The 19148-nt window shown below is 46.6% G+C and overlaps 1 protein-coding gene across 1 annotated transcript in view; it reads left to right on the plus strand.

Annotated features, from left to right (window-relative positions):
* Positions 1-359: 359 nt before the first annotated feature.
* Positions 360-19148, plus strand: part of CDH13 (cadherin 13) — a gene marked incomplete at its 5' end in the record, with an annotated part of 1173335 nt that continues 1154546 nt past the window's right edge. The window contains 1 exon segment of the mRNA NM_001133193.1: positions 360-626. Coding sequence (NP_001126665.1) covers positions 582-626 — 45 coding nt within the window.

Consider the following 19148-nt stretch of genomic DNA (forward strand, 5'->3'; position numbering starts at 1 on the left):
GGAACCACCAAACACCATCATGACTTGGGCCACAATGGGGGAAAAAAGGAAAAAAGAAAAAAAAAAATCCACTGCCAAGGCTTGCCAGGCGTAGAAAGGGCTGGAACTGCTGGGGTCATTTTATTTGATTTATTGGAAATAGAGTGGATCTTATTAACATTTTAATAAAGAGAATCTTTTTGCACTAGGCTGGAAGTGGCCGCCAGTCCCCCGTGCAATTCCATTCTCTGGAAAAGTGGAATCAGCTGGCATTGCCAAGCGTGATTTGTGAGGCTGAGCCCCAACAGTCCAAAGAAGCAAATGTGCTGCCACCTCCGCGGGGCTCGCTCCTCGCGAGGTGCTCACCCCGTATCTGCCATGCAAAACTAGGGAGCGTTATGAAGGAATCCGTCTTGTAAAGCCATTGGTCCTGGTCATCAGCCTCTACCCAATGCTTTCGTGATGCTGCTGCTGATCTATTTGGGAAGTTGGCTGGCTGGCGAGGCAGAGCCTCTCCTCAAAGCCTGGCTCCCACGGAAAATATGCTCAGTGCAGCCGCGTGCATGAATGAAAACGCCGCCGGGCGCTTCTAGTCGGACAAAATGCAGCCGAGAACTCCGCTCGTTCTGTGCGTTCTCCTGTCCCAGGTAGGGAAGAGGGGCTGCCGGGCGCGCTCCGCGCCCCGTTTCTGCATTCGGATCGCCCGGCACGGGCAGGGTGAGGGGGCTTTCGGGGGGTCGGGGCCTCCGGTCGCGGCGGCGAAGACAGATCGGGGCTCGGTAGGGAGGTCATTCCGAGCCCAGAGATCCTAGGCACCCCTCCACACACAGGCTCCCACTCTGGCGTGCGTGTGCGTGTGTGTGTGTGTGTGTGTGTGTGTGTGTGTGTGTGTACGTTCTTTCACTGGAGGAGGAGAGAGCTCCCAGTCCTTTTTTGCTAGCAGGGGCGACATTCTCGCCCACATCAAGTGGGGTAACTTTGGTTCCCTCCTCCGGAGGCTCGGTGCATTGGAGAAAGACTCAGTTGGAGGCGACTCCAACGAGCCGCGGTTTCCCCCAGCCCAACGCCCAGCGGCCGAAGCGCTGCTCGGGTCCGGATTGCGGGCTGCGGGGCTGGAGAGGCCGAGCAGGCACCACCGACTTCCCAGGGCGCGCGGGCCGCCTGGTACAGCCCGGCTGCCCGCTGGAAGGCGCCTCGGGGCAGCAGAGAGCCGCAGCCCGGCTGCTGCTGTCGCTCAAAGGCGCCGGCGCCGGCCGCACCCGCATCGGGGTTCTTTTGCTCTCAGACCCCGGGCCCGAAAGGGCCGGAGCGTGTCCCCAGCCAGGGCGCAGGCCCCAGCCCCCGGCACCCCTATTGTCCAGCCAGCTGGAGCTCCGGCCCAATCCCGGGCTGCCGCCTCTGCTGCCTTCCCTGAGCGGGAGCGGAGCGCAGAGAAAAGTTCAAGCCTTGCCCACCCGGGCTGCAGCTGCTTGTTAACCCTCGGAGCGCTACGGCGCGAGGGAAGGGCCCGCCAACCAGGAGACGGGGCGAGGGAGACGCGGTCCGCCTGCAATCACCTCTGCATCTCAGGGATTTCGGGAAGTTTGAGTGCAGGAAAGCAGCGCTCCGAGGCCAGGCCTGGGGTGCTGGCGACTGCGGGGGGCACGCCCAGCGCTGCTCAGGGGCCTGTGGTTTCGGAGAGCACCCCGATCCAGTCCCCCATCGCCTCTCTGGCAGGTGTTGGGACTTGGAGTGAGCTGGCAGCCCGCAAGTGGGTGGATAGGAGCCAGGGCAGGGCAGGGCCGGGCAGAGAGGAGGGAAAGAAACGGAGTGCCTCAGGGTGCTAAGAATGAGTGTTGAGTTCCTGGCCGGGGTAGAGGCTCAGGTGGGAGTTTGCGGATGAGAGGCAGGGGAAGGGAGTTGGGTTCCCAGGTAGGGACTGTCTGGGATGGGGAGACTGGTGCAGCCTTCTAAGGGAGACCACTGCTAGAGCAATGTTGGGGTTAGACTCTGGAAATGAGCTAACATCTCAGAAATGCAGTGATGGGTGATAGTACCAGGGGAGATTCAAGTGCCCGGCTGCTGAGCCCGCTCCCATGCGCCTGACTTATTTCTTTCTTGGATATACAGTCCCGATTGAGGACTGCCCAGTTATAGCTCCTTTTCTACCAGGGTTTTCTGGTTGATTATCTTGGGGTCCCTACAGCCTTGAGTCTTGCCATGGATCCCAAGCCTGGCTGTGAACCAGTTTTCCAGATGTCCTGTACCCTAGAGACCCCTAAGGCTGTATGTGTGTACGTATACCCCAATTTAGCAAGGCGGTTTGGAGCATGCCTCAGACAGAAAGGATTCAGACAGATCCTTCCTGCCATCTGCTAGTGGTACCACCCTGGGCAAGTTGTTTAACCTCTTTGAGCTTCCAAGTTCTCCATTGTAAAATAATCTGCTGTCTTCCTAGCTGCTGAGTGGATAGGATTACATTCAACAGGATGTTCTATGCAATGCATGCCACTCTGGGAGCTGTCGGTGTCTGAGAGCACTTACCACTGCCTTCTCCAGGACTTCACAGTCCTCTTTCTTTCTTGGCAGGTTTCAACCTCAGTTCATATTCCAGGGCTTACCCAAAGTTATGCCTCCTTTAGAGCAAGACAGACCAAGTGACAGGGCCCCAAGATCGATTTTTATGCACTAAGGGCTCTGCACATTGTTCTTTTTGCAAATGAACTGGTGTGTCTCCTCACCCAGGGCAGGCTGGCACAGGTGGGTTCTGAAGGCTCACTCTATTTATTTAGACGAAGGAAGCAGAGATTTTGCTGTGAATTGAAATGATTGCCCTGAGAGGCTTATTTCTATGTTCAATTGTTATGCATATCAGAGCAAATGTCCACATTAGGATAGTAATTGATATCCTGGTAGCAATAGTACCTCACAGAAAAATCATTTTGATGCAATCCAGTTAACCAGCGAGAAGTTCACGGGCAGAACTCTGTGTGCCATAGAAAAAAGTGGGGAAAGTCTTGGAGGCTTTGAGTCGACAAGCAAAAACAAAACTTTCCTGAGGCAGAGAGAAAACAGAAGGGAAAAACAATGTAATAAAGCAAATTAGTCACTCAGCTCTGGTGGTGTTCAGGCAAGCCTGTAAGTTTTTTTCCACCACAGTTGTAAAGCATTGGGTCTGGCTTTGGAAGCCATCAGTCTCTGTAAGCTTATTGGCTTGGTTGTTGTTTTAGGCATTTTGGTAGGAGATGAGGAATTCTAAGCAACAATGACTGGAAGCTGGCACCGTTGAACAGTCACCTCTCCTATCCCCTGGGGTGTTTTGGGAAAGTCTGTCCCAGAAGTGGCCTCTGGAATTTGTCTATGATAAGTAATGAGTATGAAACAAATCAAGAAAGAAATGAGCAAGAAATTCCATGGTAAATGTGATTCCCCTCCCTATTTGGGTAGCACTTACTACTAACCAAAAGTTCTAACAATGAGTGAGTAATCCCCCAAGAATTAGGAATTTAGGGAGTGGTTCAGGCTTGGAGGACAGTCACTTGGGAGTGACTAAAAATGTTCCATGGAATTCTGAGATTTCGCTATAAAGTAGGGAGTTCTCTCTTGGGGTCAGAATCTTGATTTTCAGGATTTTCAATGAGAATCAGTGTCTTATAGTGCTCCTGCAAATTTGTGTGTTTTGTTTTAAGAGCAGTGTTTATTTGCAGAACCTTTTGGATAGGGAAAAAGACACAGGGTTGAAGAGGGTGCTGCCGCCTGCCCCTCCAGGGTCAATACATGACAGCCTGTAAGATTTCCAGAGCACTAGGGAAACGGAATATTTAGTGAAAGGAGTCAGTGATAGAGTTCACCTGTCTGAATATTTTTTTTTAGCAAGTCCCAAAACAGGTTTAATAAACTGCAAAGCTGAGTATGTAATCTAGAATTTGTGTAATTCCACAGTCTATACTAAAAGCCCCAACAGTCATCTTAGCTGACTCCTAAGATGCCTCCTACTCTGCCTCCCTCCCTTCTCCCCTTTTCTATCTTTAGCCCTTGGGTTTTCCATTAAGTAAAATCTATTTCCTTCCAGAAGTATCCTCTATGTGTTATAGTGAAATTGCCCAACAAACCAACATACTCGATAACTGCATTATCTAAAAGTGTCAGCACTTGGATGTGTAAATTGAGCCTCAATCTGAAGTTCAATGTTTAGGTTAAAGTGTAGCTATGTTCTTGAAAACATCCTTATTTCCTTCCAAAAATACAATTGCTTGGGGAGTCTAGTTAATTTATATTTAGTGGAAGGTAAGGAAAAGGACAAATTATGGATTTAATTTACACCTGAATGACAGTCATATCATCTAAGTACCCAACAGTGTTTCTATGTGCACGTCTGAGTGAGTGTGTACATCTCTGCATTTTGATCTTGTAATACCTGTTGAAAAATTTCTCCAGAAGAGGGCTCCATCCACAGCATTACAAAATTCTGAATCTACAGCTCTTTTTAAAGAACTTCAATGTAGCAACTCCATCAAAACAAAACTATTCTCCTTATTCCACATTATTTGCCACAATCACCCCCAAATGAGAAATCCTGCCATTTTTCACTGTTTTTATTTCTGTGTCTCTCTCTTTCTTGCTTTCCTTCTTTTGCTCTCTTGCTTCCTTGCTAGCTTTCTTCATGCTTTCTTTCTTTTCCCCTATTGTAGTTGGTTCTGTTCTAATTCATTCTTTGACTCTGTATCCCCTCTGAGTACTGGAGCAGGGAAAATTTCAAAGATCTTTGTAGACAATGCAATATGGAATGTGAGGAAGTTCTGAAATTTCCTGGCATTTGACTTTGGTTGGACTTGATTTTATTCCGTAGGCAGCCAAAAGGCAGGAAGAGTTCTGCCTGTGGAAGGAGATAAACTTCCCCCTTACATAACCACCCAGGAGGGTGACTCCTGAGCTAGGTCCACTCACTTTCCAACACCCATTGAAAAGGAGAAGGAAATATCCACCTGTCATCCAATTACAATAATCAGCTGGACAGAATCAAACCAAGTGACCAGTGGTTTTGGCATTGTTTCTGTTTAGCTGTCAGCCAGGTGCCCATGCACCTGTGAGAATCTGACCCTCCTGAAGGATGCTGCCAATATAATTCCCCACAGCCTGCTTCTTCTGCAGCCACCTGGGATCCCAGGCCTGGCTCCCCAGGTATGAACAGGCTGCACAGACAATGGCTGGGCTGTAGGATCTGTTGCTCCTACAGTAGGCACTCAGCAGTGGCCTTATTCTAGAGTTAGGGTGGAAAGTCATCTTTCTCTGCTGAGAGAGGCAGCTTAGGGGAAAGCAGGAGAGGAGAAGAAAGGACATTTCTAACTTGAAGTGCTGACTGAGCCAGGGTCTGTGGAGGTGAATGTGTCACCCTCTGGCTTAGCAGGTTGAACCTCGAGACATCTGCTTGGTGGTAATGAAACTCATCTATCCCAACCCTGCAACTCTGGCTTCTGGGCAGAGGTTGCCAAGTAGCAGCCACAGGCTAAATTTAGCCGTGGATGCAGTTTGTTTGGCTCAAATGTTTTGAAAATTGTATATTAATAAAAAAGAAATCCAGGTTTCTAGCATTTCTCAAAAAGTCAGGTCAGGCAACCCTAGATCCACACTTCCACATGGCCGTACTTGACAGGGCTGAGTCACTACTGCCCTCTTTAGGCAGGATGTGCCTTGGTAGCTTGCCATAATCCCCACCACTCTCTACTACCCAGCCTTCTGTGCTCACTAATTTTGCCTGCTTGCCCCTAGGGCTTTTTGAGTTTGGAACCTCTGCTTTCACATATGTTGAGATTTGATCAAATTGATGCAGTTAATTTCTCAGTAATGGACTATTTGGAAAGGGAGGGACTGGCCTTTTCTCCTTCCCTGTGATTGAATTCCATTGATGTGTGCTTTGGAACAGCATGACCAAGGAGACTGCAGCCCCTCCCTGAGCACATTACTGACAGTGCTGTTGGACAGGCACCCAGAGTGACATAGCACCCAGATCGTTGCTTCAGGTATAAGAGTTATGCAGAGAAGTGACACGCTGCAGCTCTGAGTCAGTACAAGCCCTGGCACACCAGTGTGTTGGTACAAAACGTCATCATGCACCAGCAGCCAAGGGACTCTGAAACCCTGGGATCATATAGAGGGCCGCATACCCTCTCTGTCAGCAGTCCTCAATCTTTTTGGCACCAGGGACCAGTTTCATGGAAGACAGTTTTTCCACGGACTAGAAGTGGGGGGATGGTTTTGGGATGATTCAAGCACATTACATTTATTATGCATTTAATTTCTGTATTGTTACATTGTAATATATAATGAAATAATTATACAACTCACTATAATGTAGAATCACTGGGAGCCCTGAGCTTGTTTTTCTGCCACTAGATTGTACCATCTGGGGGTGATGGGAGACAGTGACAGATCATCAGGCATTAGATTCTCATAAGGAGAAGGCGACCTAGACGCCATGCATGCACAGGGTTCCAACTCCTATGAAAATGCAATGCCACGGCTGATCTGACAGGAGGCAGAGCCCAGGCAGTAATGCGAGTGCTGGGGAGCCATTATAAATACAGATGAAGCTTTTGCTTGCTCACGGGCCACTCACCTCCTGCTGTGTGGCCTGGTTTCTAACAGGCCATGGACTGGTACTGGCCTGTGGCCTGGAGGTTGGGAACCCCTGCTCTACGTAGTGTTCTACCAAGAGCATGGCTGTCCTTGGAGAACAGTGACACCTGGGCATCATCATTCCACGAGTGTCGCTCCCTCACGGTATAGACATAACCAGAACATCACAATAACTTACTGTACTTAGACTTGCCAAGTCCTCTGGGAACACTGCTCTAATATTCAGCACCTTTGTAACTTCAGGATAAAGTTGCATCTGCAGCTTTGTCACCTACTCTTTTTCTTTGAGACGGAGTCTCGCTCTGTCTACCAAGCCGGAGTGCGGTGGCATGATGTCGGCTCACTGCAACCTCCACCTCCAGGGTTTAAGCAATTCGGTGCCTCAGGCTCCTAAGTAGCTGGGATTACAGGTGCCCGCCACCAGGCCTGGCTAACTTTTTTATTTTTAGTAGAGACGGGGTTTCACCATCTTGGCCAGGCCGGTCTTGAACTCCTGACCTCGTGATCCACCTGCCTCGGCCTCCCCAAGTGCTGAGATAAACAGGCGTGAGCCACTGCACCTGACCGAGTACTCTTATGCATAGGACACTGTCACTTCCTAGCACCGTCCTGGAGCTTGTGTGATGTTTTTATATCTGTTTTAACAGTTAACACCCACGGCCGTTCTACACACAGAGTTAATGCTACAATTAATGCTCTCTGGCTCTGTAAATACTAGACTAATCTGTCTGCCTCATCCCATACCAGCAGGTGAGCCTCAGATAATTCTTGTTTTCCATAGCTACAGACCCCAAAGATCACAGTAAATATAACTCCATATACACATATGAAAAAAAGTGATTGTTTTTCCTCTGCCAGTTGCCAACAGAAGTCAAATTCTTGAAAATTAACATTAACAACTGGCACGTTTTGACATGTCATGTCTCATTTCAAAGACACCAATGAGCGTCACCCGATCTGCCGCAGAAGCACAAAGACCCTGTGTCTCCTAGCTGAACGCAGGCCGGGCTGGGGCGGAGGGCAGCAGCTGCTCAGCCATCAACAGCCCTGCCACATGCCTGGGCAGGGCCCGGAAATGAGCTCAGCCTCTGGAGGAGCCTGGGGAATGGAAGGAAGGAATGTGGCAACTTCCATCCTTGCCTTACGGGGCCTTCAGGCCAATGTCTCTTTCCCTCAAGGTGTCAGGGAACCGCTTTTCTGTGTTGTGTGCTGCAGGAAGAAGTTGGTGGCTGCAAACACCTGAAGCTTGAGCTTCTGTGATTGTCTCCCTGTGGACTGATTGATGTAGGGCCTGCGGAAAGTTGCTGGACACTGCCAGCAGAACCGAGGCTGACTCAGACTGCCCGGAGTATCCCTCCTCAACTGCCATCAGCCGTTGGGCATCTGGGATCATCTCACTCAGAGGTTGCAAATTATGGCCCGTGAGCCCATTTCTGCCTGCAGTCTGGTTTTATAAATAGTTTTATTGGATTATAGCCACACCTATTCATTTATATAATTGTTTATGGCTGCTTTTGTGCTATAACAACAGAGTTGAGACTGTCTGGCCCCTGAAACTGAAAATATTTACTATTTAGTCCCTTAGAGAAAAAGTTTCCTGACTCTTTATCTAACTTAAAGTTACAGCCAAAGAGGCTTCTGGGAGTCTTCTCAAATAAGGGGGGCCTGAGAAGTTCAGCCATTAGGGACTTTTCCTCCCAGGCCCCAAGCACTCGAGCAACTTGACTTCAAGGAGATTCACCTGAGACGAAATGGTTCCAATAAATATCTATGATCTCTATGGAGGACCTGCTATGTTCCAAGCACCACTTGTGTGTTCAGGATACAGTTGCTAATAAGGCAGACTGAGTCTCTGCTCTCTTGGGGCTCACAGCTTGGCAGGAAGGATCAATAGCAATTAATGAATAATTTAAGATGGAGACAACCGCGATGAGGGAAGGAAGCCCAGCTGTGTGAGGTCATGCCGTTCTAAATATTTTGCCTAGGTGTTCTTTGTCTTTCTCATCCACTAGACTATAAGCTCTGTTGTGGTACACATTGTGGCTTGATTTGTTCATTTCTATACTCCCAGGGCTTAGAACAGTGCCTGGCACGTAGTACTCAGCAAACCTGAATGAACAAATGAATGAATGAATATAAGAAAGATATCAGAGGCAGATGAAGGATCTGGGTGGCTTCCCTGACAACCTGATGCTTGAGCCCAAATCTGGAGGAGCAGTAGGGCTTACAGACAAAGACACAATAGAGGGCGTGGGTGGGGAAAGGCATTCCAGGAAGAAGGCAGAGTCTGGGTGAAGCCTCTATTCAGGGGAAATACCACACAGCCAAGGCAGTGATGTGAAGTGTGGCTGGGAGGTGCCAGAGCCAATGGGGCCGTGTCAGCCACTGCAAGAATATTGGTGTTTTTCTCAGAGCAAGTGGCAGCCATTGAGGGTAATGAGAGAAAGGTACAGAGTGATGTGATCAGATTTACTACAAGTAGCAAATTGGCTACAAGTAGCAAATGGGTTGGAGCTGGGTAAGAATGGAAAGGAAAGGCCAGTCTAGGGCTGAGATCATGGGAAGCTGGATTCAGGAACGATGGTGCAGAGATGGGGCAGGTGAGTGAAGTAGACTGATATGGTTTGGGTCTGTGTCCCCACCCAAATCTCATGTCAAATTGTAATCCCCAATGTTGGAGGTGAAGCCCAGTGGCAGGTGATTAGATCAGAGGGCGGATTTCTCCTTGCTGTAATCGCGATAGTGAGTTCTCACAAGATCTGGTTATGTGAAAGTGTATAGCACTTCTCCCTTTGCGCTCCCTCTCTCTCCTGCTTGCTGTGTGAAGACGTGCCTCCTTCCCTCCTTCCCCTTCCGCCATGATTGTAAGTTTCCTGAGGCTTTTGCAGCCATACCTCCTCTACAGCATGCAGAATTGCAAGCCAGTTAGACCTCCTGTCTTTATAAATTACCCAGTCCCAGGCAGTTCTTTATAGCAATGCACGAATGGACTAAATCCTATTCAGATAATCCAAGAGACATTTAGGCGGATAACTTGACAGGCTTTGATGGTGGCTGGGTATGGAGATGGAAGGGCCAGAGAGAGGTTAAGGAGGACTGCTTGAGTTCTGACTCTTCCAATTGGCAGGAAGAGTCAAACAAGGAGACCAGGTGTTTGACATTGTAAACAGGGTCGGTCTGAGGGCTTCTCTATGGGGGAGTGTAATCCAGGCTGCAGAACGTTCCTGGGAGAGGCACCTAAGGCCTGCATTACAGTATTGCCAGCAGATCCAGTCCATGCCTGCATCTAGGATGGGCACCGTGGGGGCCTGGAAATGCCCTTGAATAAAGTGACCGATGTGCAGCCTCTATAATTAACCAATCTCTGAGACTTTTCATGCACAAGATATTTGAGAGAAGCATTGCCAAGCCTTTAATCGTTTCTTGAACATTCAATCAGCAGCACTGGAAATATTTCTTACATGAAGCAAATAATGATCTACCCTCAGCAATCACTTTGCGAATGCTAACAAGCCTCTGCTTCAGCATGTTGGGTGTAGCCTTGGTGACTTACGTTTTTGGTGTAGTAGAATATTCAACTGGGTGCCAGGCAGTGGTATATTCGTAAATGTTTAACAACTGGGCCACTCTAAAGAAACACCCAAACCACAAAACAAAACCCAAACCAAGATACAACCAAGTAATTTGTAGCTCTTGCCAATTTCTGTGGTGTAAGTACTGCCATCATGGACAATTTGAATCTACCAACCTGAGAGTTTCCTAAAAATTTAACAAGGGGCTCTTGCTACCTGATACTAACTGGCTCCAGCACACCATGAACCTGAATCCTGTTTCTAGCTCACCCCCTCACTCGTGGTGTGACCTTCAGCAAGCAGCTTCTATGTTTTCATCTGTAAAATGGACCAGGTTACTCGGAGGTTCAAGTGAGTAAAAAGATGTTAGAATGCAGGGAAGTCTAATTTGCTGCAAAGATGCATGCAGATTATCTAAATCATTATCACTTACAAGGAAACAGGACCTTTGGCCAGGATCCTACAGCTGTCTAATTGGGCCCTGTAAAAATACTTTGTTTGATTCAGCCACTGAATGAAGTTTGATGTCTGAGAAACAGAGGGTGTACCTCTGCTTCCTGCAGTTCTGCATGTTTTTGCAGTAAGAAAGATTATTGCGTTTTGTGGCAGTATTGATTCCGAATGTGTCTATCTTGTTTTCCTGATATCTTTCCCTTCTTTTCTTCCTGCTTTCCTCAACAAAGATATTTAGTGAGTGCTGTATGCCAGGCACTCACCTAGGTACTTTCTCCTTAGAAGCTGAGGTCTGTACAGTTACTGTGCCCTTTTTTTTTTTTTTTTTTTTTTTTTTGAGACAGAGTCTGGCTCTGTCACCCAGGCTGGAGTGCAGTGGCGCAATCTTGGCTCACTGCAAGCTCCTCCTCCCAGGTTCACGCCATTCTCCTGCCTCAGCCTCCTGAGTAGCTGGGACTACAGCAACCGCCACTACGCCCAGCTAATTTTTTTTTGTATTTTTAGTAGAGACGGGGTTTCACCGTGTTAGCCAGGATGGTCTTGATCTCCTGATCCTGTGATCCGCCAGCCTCGGCCTCCCAAAGTGCTGGGATTACAGGCGTGAGCCACCACGCCCGGCCTACCATGCCCTTTTAACAGATGAAGAAACTGGTGAGTTTAAGGAACCCAAGATCACAGAATAACAAGTGATGAGCTGGGATTTGCACCTGGGTCTGTGCGTGGGCGAGTCCACCTGGGGCCCGTGTCTTCACTCAGCAAGTATTTATTGAGCATTTAGGGAATTCAGAGGTAAACGAGATGAACTGAATCCCTGTCTCATGGAGCTTACAGTCTTGTGGGAACAGCAGATAAAAACAAGTAAGTAGTTGAAATAATTACAAATGTGGTAATTGTTACAATAGGAAGCAGTAGAGGCTGAAATCCATTGAAGGAAGGAGAGGCTGCTGTGCCCTCCTTTGCTTCCTTTCATCTGCCTTGCCTCCCTCTTTCTGCCGTCTTTTTTTTTTCTATTCTTCCCTTAAATGTTAATACCTACCAAGTATGAAGAATGCTGCAAACCTGGGAACCCAGAGGTGAACACGACAGTCCAGGCCCTCACCAGGAAATGTGCTGGAGCAGAATTAGAGCCTGGGGCTGCCTGGACCCAGAGCTGCTGGTGCCTTGGACTGCTTAGGGGCGTTAGGGAGACCTCGTAGAGCTTAAGAAGTGAGCTTGAATCCCTGCTCAGCCATTTACACACTGTGTTGCCTCAGATAAGTGACTTCATTTCTCTCCTTTTCTGTTTTCCCCTGTATTAAAACAACTAAAAAGGAGAATCTATGCTTGCCCTGCAGGATTTTTGTGAGAATTAAATAAGTGTATGCTAATGATGTCATCCTACGCTTAAGAAAGGTTGGTTGTATTACTTTTCACCCTGTGCTCCAAGGAAGTTTATGGTCTGAAGGTATCATGGGGTCTTGGCTTTCAGGATGTGACTAACTTAAGGGGAGAAATGACTGTGCATTTTATAATGTGTGGACATTAAAAAAAAAAAAAAATTTGCTTCCCCGGGAGGATTTGCCAATTCCCATATTAGTAGGTGCCCCAAGATTGTTCCCCTGGGGATTCATGCCTCATAAAATCATTTGATCTGGTGGGATCTCATCTTCTTAATTTGTCTGCCCATCAGCTGTTCCTGGGAGGCTTTATTAGGGCAGTGTGTGTGTGTGTGTGTGTGTGCACGCATGCACGCATGCACCAGTGCCATAAGTACTTACTTAAAGTACCTCCATGTAACCACAATTCACTGTAGCTGCTATGCACTAGTTACCCATGTTATCTGGAATCCTTCCTGCAACCCTTAGAGGTGACTCTTATTCCCAATTTTATATACGATGAGAAGAAGTTCTGAGTGGTGGAGTCATTTGCTCAAGGCCACACAGTCACTGAGAACTGGGACCAGGGTTTGGACCCATGCATCTTTATTCCTGGGCATATTTATTTTCCTCTATGTTGCACTAGTATATAAAAGTTTCCTTTCCCACTCCCCTCATTATATAAAAATTCTTTCCTTTGTCTATTTTGTTCTCTAGCTCCCTTAAAGTCAAGATAGCTGCCTGGGATGACCTCTTTTTTGAGTTCCTAGTCTCTCAAAGTGGGTCTGGGCCCTGGACCTCTCGTCTGGGCTACTGATTGCAACCTTCAGAACAGGGTTAGCCCAGGGTCATTTGTGTTCTTTGTCTCCGTGTCCTTGCTTTTGACCAGGGCCAAACAATCCACCTGCACTTCATGGTCCCCCCAGCAAGAACATCCCAGTAAGAACGGCCCACAGATGCCTGGGCGTGGCTGACCTGCAGCTTCAACCATGCAGGTAAATTCGCCTGCCGCTGTGTCCTGTGGCTGGATGGCATTCTTCCCTAGGGATGCTAAGAAACCCTGTTGCCTAAGTCAGTGCTTCCTGCAAGCTACTCTTTGTAATTCTTTCCCCAAACAAAAAGAAAACAAGAAATATACAGCCTGTAGCTATATAGAGACACCTGGATCTATATTGTGTGGCAATTGGATTGAATCTAACTTGAAGTTTATTTTTGTCTTACCAGACCAGTGTTTTTTCCTCTTAGTTTAAGTGCTTTAGTGATGGTTGCCATTGATTCAGCAAACACGTGTTGAGTGCTTATTATGTACCCAGCTCCATTTTCCATACTAGCCACAGAGCAGCGAGAGCATGGCCTTTGCCCTCCAGTCCTGTTCTGGTGGACAGACACTCTCTCCCTTGACAGGGTCCTCACCACTCTGTGCACCGTCCTGCCACTCGGTGGCCATGCCTGTCTGTGCATTCCCTATTTGGTTACCTCATTCACTTAGCAAGTATTTACTGGGGGAAGACAATATCTCAAGCACAATTCTCAGCATTGAGGGAGGCAGCAGTGATTAAGAAAGACAAGATTGCCTGCCCCTGTGGAGTTTGTGTTCTCCTAGCAGAGAAAGACAGTAAACAAGAAAAATAAATAAATATGGTAGTTTTGCGTAGTGATAGTGCTATAGAAAAACGTTCAAATGGGATAGAGTGATAGTGTTGTTCTGAGCTTGTCCACCACCCTCTCTTGGGACGGAGGATTCTTTGTTCTGATGGAATGGCCTTTCTATAGTATAGAGATGAAATGTGCTACCATTTATGAAATGAAGTTAGTAATACATACATGGCATTTTTGTCTTTACTGATAAAGTATTGTTGGTCAAAGTTTGTCAACTCTCTACTTTTTGTTTGTGTTGAAATTTTACTGTTGGGAATTTACAAATATGGCAACCAATGATTTAAACCAGGGGTAGGTATCCTTTTTCTGTAATGAGCCATCTAGTAAATAGCTGGTTTCTCTTGCAACTATTCACTTTTATCAGTGTAGCATTAAAGCAGCCACAGCCGATATGTAAATGAATGGGCAGGGTAATAAAATGTTATTTACAAACACAAGCAGAGCTAGATTTGGCCCTCAGGCTGCCGTTTGCCAACCACTAAACCAGTAACTGCTTTACCAGTTGGTCAAACTTGTTTAAGACAGGGATAGGGCAGAGGCCAGCGAGGGGAACCAGGCATTCTCTTTGGCCTTAGTTGCCATGAAAATCATGGTACTTCTTTAGGGTCACATATTACTAGATTATTTGCATTAACTTTTATCAAGGTAAAGATGCTAGTAGTCAACTATGGAACGTAATTCTGAGACTAGCTCTAACACAGGAATAATTTAGTTTTGTAATATTTATCTGGGCTACAATTTTTAAGGCAGTTTTGCTACCCAAAAGTATCTTGGGATTAAACACTCTCTTGGATAGAATTCCTCTAAAGAAATAGAGACACAGAATTGGGTTCAGGGGGCTAAGTTGGTAAATGATCTCAAGGTCCATAAGTGAGCGAGTGGGGAGAGTGAGACCAAGAAGAAGGAAAGCCAGCAAGCTAGCAGTGAATGTGTCATTGAGCTGGTCACGGTCATGGGAAACCGGCTCCTTGCTGCTGGGTCTCTACAAAAGCACTGTGTAAAGCTCATTTCTGAATGGTCCCTCTGCAGAATAGGTGGCTGGGGGTGTATTCACTCGCCCTTATCTTCTGCTGGTCAGGGGTGACCCCTGCCGTCATTAACTTCTCTGTGCTTCCCTGCTGAGCCTTTGCTGTCAGGGGGAGCAGCCATGACTTTGGGAGCATCATAGCAGAAAAAATGGAAAGGTATGGCAAGTTGTTGGACTGCCAGTATATGTCCTGGGTAGGGCATGAATATATGTGATTTCTCTTGCCACCATTACACGTTACTGGAAACTTCCTCAGTAGAGCTAATGGTAACAGAAAGAATTATGGTAGTAGCAGTTTTAAAAACCTTCTGAATTTGATTAAGCACCCTCCTGCAGATATTCTCTTTCCCACTAGATGGTACCAGTATGCCAAAGCCCTAGAATGCTACCTTAGGGCCTCATCTTTGACATGTGATATATTCTCGTTACGTTTCAACAATCAATGAATAAGCCAATTGAGGTCAAAGGAATCAACTATGGATGTTTTAGGGATAGGAGATGGGAGAAAAGTGGAGGCTGTCTAAACAGTTACCCTTATTCACGCATTCAGTCATTTATCAACAAATATTACTCAGCACTGACTGAGTGCTCAACATTTTTCTAGGCACTGGGAATACAGAAATGAGTAAGACAGGCCAAGTCTCTGCTCTGGTGAGCTTATGTACTGGCTGGGGGAGAGACAATAAAAAAATGAACAGGTAGGTATGTGATGTCTGCAGGAGGGTGACGAGTGCCATGAAGAATGAGAAAGCAGGCAAGGGGGTAGACAGCGACAGGGAGAGGTCATGGCGCTTGCCTTCCCTGTTGGCTGTAGGGTGAGAGATTATTTTTGTCTGCTTCCCAAACCCAGTTCTTCCATTCACCAACTCCTTATGACACCCCTATGCGGTTTATTTTTGAAATGAAACTAGCAACTCATGGAGGGCAAAAAAAAAAAAAAAAGGTGCTTGGCAAATGGGTGTTGACTAGTCGGGGCCCTTTGCAGCCTAACACCTAACTCAGTGGACTGCTTGTTGGCTGATTTAATTTGTCTGGAATATTTCTGAATTGCTATTGTTGTTGACACACAATAGAGTTGCATTTAACTCAGAGGTTAGACTATAAGGTCAGGGTTTAAGGCAAACACAGTTGTCATTAGCCTTGAAATCTTTTAAGTTGCCCATTAAAGTACAGTAGGCATGGTTTAGTGTATGCATCCCCGTATTGTAATCAATATGGAACAATGTATAATTCACGCAGTAATGTACAGAGCATAATAAAGAATATATGCAAGATATAATTTTATAGCATTTAATTGCAGTATTTACCTTGTTATTTTTCTCTCTCTTTGGTGGAAGAGCTGGCTTTCCATTAGTTAAATGTGCATATGATGAGACTTGACTGTATTCATTTAAGCCAGATTCCTCATCATACAATCTCCACCAGACTGTGCATTAAGTAAGGCAAGACCTCTTTTCTCTGTTGTGTTCTGTTTATCTTTGGATCCCTGCTACCAGTCAGATGCTTTGGGGCAGCGGAATTGAGGAATAATAATAGTAGAAGTGGCAGTAATAGTAGCTGATATCAGTGTGGTGCTGATTTTGAACCAGGCCTGGTGTGAGTACTTTAGATGTATTAATCAGCATATTTAATCCTCATAATGACTCTAAGATATCTACTATGGTTTTAATCCCATTTCATAGATGGGGAAACTTCAAGAGAACTTAATAAAAGAACCTAATAAAGCTTTAGGACTCTAGGGCTGAGATTCAAACTCAAGACAATTCCAGACACACAAGACCACATGTTGTATGAGTCTATGAAATGGAACAAACTGTCCAGAAAAGTCAAATCCAGAGACAGAAAGCAGATTAGAAGATGTCTAGGGCTAGGGGCAGGAGGAAATGGGGAGTTACTGCTAATGGGTATAGAATTGCTTTGGGAAAGATGAAAATGCTCTGGAGCTAGATAGTGGTGGTGATTACATTAACTCTCTGTAAATATACCGCAAACCTGGGAATCATATGTCTTAACCGGGTAAGCTTTATAGTATGTTAAATATGCCCCAATAAAATTGGTATTGAATAGGAAAACAAACAAACCTTGGGCAGGCCAGCCTCAGGGCTCATATTTGTTCGTGAGCACACACAACCTGTCTTACAGTTGTTCACCACCTGCTGGTGACATTCTACTTGCTTTACTTATGTTAACACAGCAACTCCTCAAAAGATCCCCATTGTCCACCCTACCGAGATCAGAAAGCGGAGGCAGAAAGATGTTGAGAAACTTGGGGCTGGCAAGTGGTAGTTTCAGGATTAAGACCCAGGCTGTTTGGGTCTAATTCTTTCTGCCTACACTGGTTCTTACATGTGTTTCATTCATTAAAAGCAACCTATGTTATTTGGAGCTGCAGGTCACCTTGGCCTATTGGAAGTAAAGCAATGGTTTTTCACTTTTGTTTTGCTGATTTGTGAAGTGAATTAAGAACCATCTTTTGCCTCAATGGTTATTATTCCCATAGTAGCCCACCCTGGTATAGAGTTCCGGCTGCAAAGCTCTGAGACTGAAGAAAAGGAGATGTGTTAGTGTTACTGACTTTTTTTTGAGACAGGGCCTTTCTCTGTCACCCAGGCAGGAGTACAGTGGTGCAATCATAGCTAACTGCAGCCTCGACCACCTGAGCTCAAGCAACCCTCTTGCCTCAGTTCTCAAAATAGCTAAGTAGGACTACAGGAGTGGACCACCAGGCCCAGTTAATCAAAAAAAAAATTTTTTTTTAAGACAGGGTCTTGTTATGTTGCCCATGCTGGTCTCGAACTCCTGGTCTCAAGTGATCCTCCAGGAGTAGCTGGCATTACAGGCTTGGCTGACTTTTAAAAGTAGTAAGTGGTTTAGGATGGGGGGGGTGATATGGAGGTGGGGTGTGGAGAAAGAGAGAGGAAAGAAATCTAATTGGTATGCTAATTGTCATTGTACTCAAGTTGATAGCAGATTGCTGGAAGGATTTAGGATTTACCCAAATTAACATGAATGTTTGGCACCACTTGGCTGGTGCGGCTGAAGAATTCAATAGCCTAGTAATGAGAAGTCAATCTAAGGTCTAAGGCTGGGAAAGGAACTCTCACTTCTTACATCTAGTGCTCATGACTCTGCAAATCAAGGCCCCCTGAACTCCTCCCACCCCTGCCTTCTGTGTCTCCCTCAGTGCCCTCCATCACCGCCCTACAGAGTTCCTTTGATTCTCAGGTCCCCTAACCATGGAATGTACTCTTGTCTGCCCTCACTCATGGGTTGATGATTTCTATCCTTTGTCATGTTGAAAATGCTGAGTGACAAAGCCATTAGCCATGCACAGTGAAACAAGGAAAGCAGCCTAGAGCTGGTCCCCAGACCAGGCCCAGTGCACGAGTTTATGGTGCTGGAAGGGGAGGCTTTATGGAGGCAAAGCTGAGGGGCTGTACATGTCTTCATAGGTCTCCAGTCTGTAGAAGCAACCATGCTTTGGGCTGGGGCAGAAGTCAGGACTTGAACTGGCTCTGGCTGGGACCCGGGCTCCCAGGTAGCCAGCTCCCAGGTGACAGGAGTCTGCTCGGCTCCCTCTGATTCTTAAAACCTTCCCAGGTAGCAACAGGAGATCACGCAAAGCCACATAAGTGTCTGATTCAGTTCTTCCTGGTCAGTTTTCCAGCACAGCATTTTGCAAAATGTGTTCTGAAGAGTTACTGGTTCCATGGGAGGTTAATATGGGTTCCGGGGAAAAAAAGTTAGGCGAATCAAAAAATTAGTTGTATAAACTAATATTTTGGAAAACTCTGGAGTTAGAGAAATGGACCAGATTGGGTTTTGTTTTTTCACAAATGAAAGTCTCTGAGATTGCAGTGTGTTTCAGTTTCAGAGGGCTCTTCCCAAAGCCCTGAGGATAAGGAAACTCTTGTACACAGTGGGTCTCAGGCACTAATTCACAGATCACACTTCCGAAAACAAGCTGCTAGTATGCCATATCTCAGAGTACGGGCTTCGACAGGGCCCTTCACCCAACTCCAGGACCAACTGGGAGCCTGTTAGGACTGCAAATCCTGTCCTCTGGACCTAGAGAATGAAAGCCTCTGGGGGCAGGCTCAGAAATCTGTGTTCCCGGATTCCACTGGGTTTTCAGCTCCATCCAGAATAATTCTTCAGGTGTCACTGTGAATATTTGCTGATCCTTCTGACATCTATCCATGGTGCTTGTTTCTGAAGTGTAGTCTAAACCGTTGGCTCTCAACTGTTGGGGTGAGGGGGATTGTAACCCTCAGGGGACAGTTTGCAATATCTACAGACATGCTTGTTTGTCACAACCTGGGGAGGGGAGTGGGCATCTAGTGAGCAGAGCTCAGGGATGCTGTTCAACATCCTGCAATGAACAGCACAGCTCCCACCACAAAAGGTTATCCTGACCCAAATACAGTAGTGCTGAGGTGAAAAACCCTAGTCTGAATGCATAGCTTCATACTCACCCAGCACACACAG

Source organism: Pongo abelii, chromosome 18 (assembly GCF_028885655.2).
Source record: "Pongo abelii isolate AG06213 chromosome 18, NHGRI_mPonAbe1-v2.0_pri, whole genome shotgun sequence".
NCBI lineage: Eukaryota > Metazoa > Chordata > Mammalia > Primates > Hominidae > Pongo > Pongo abelii.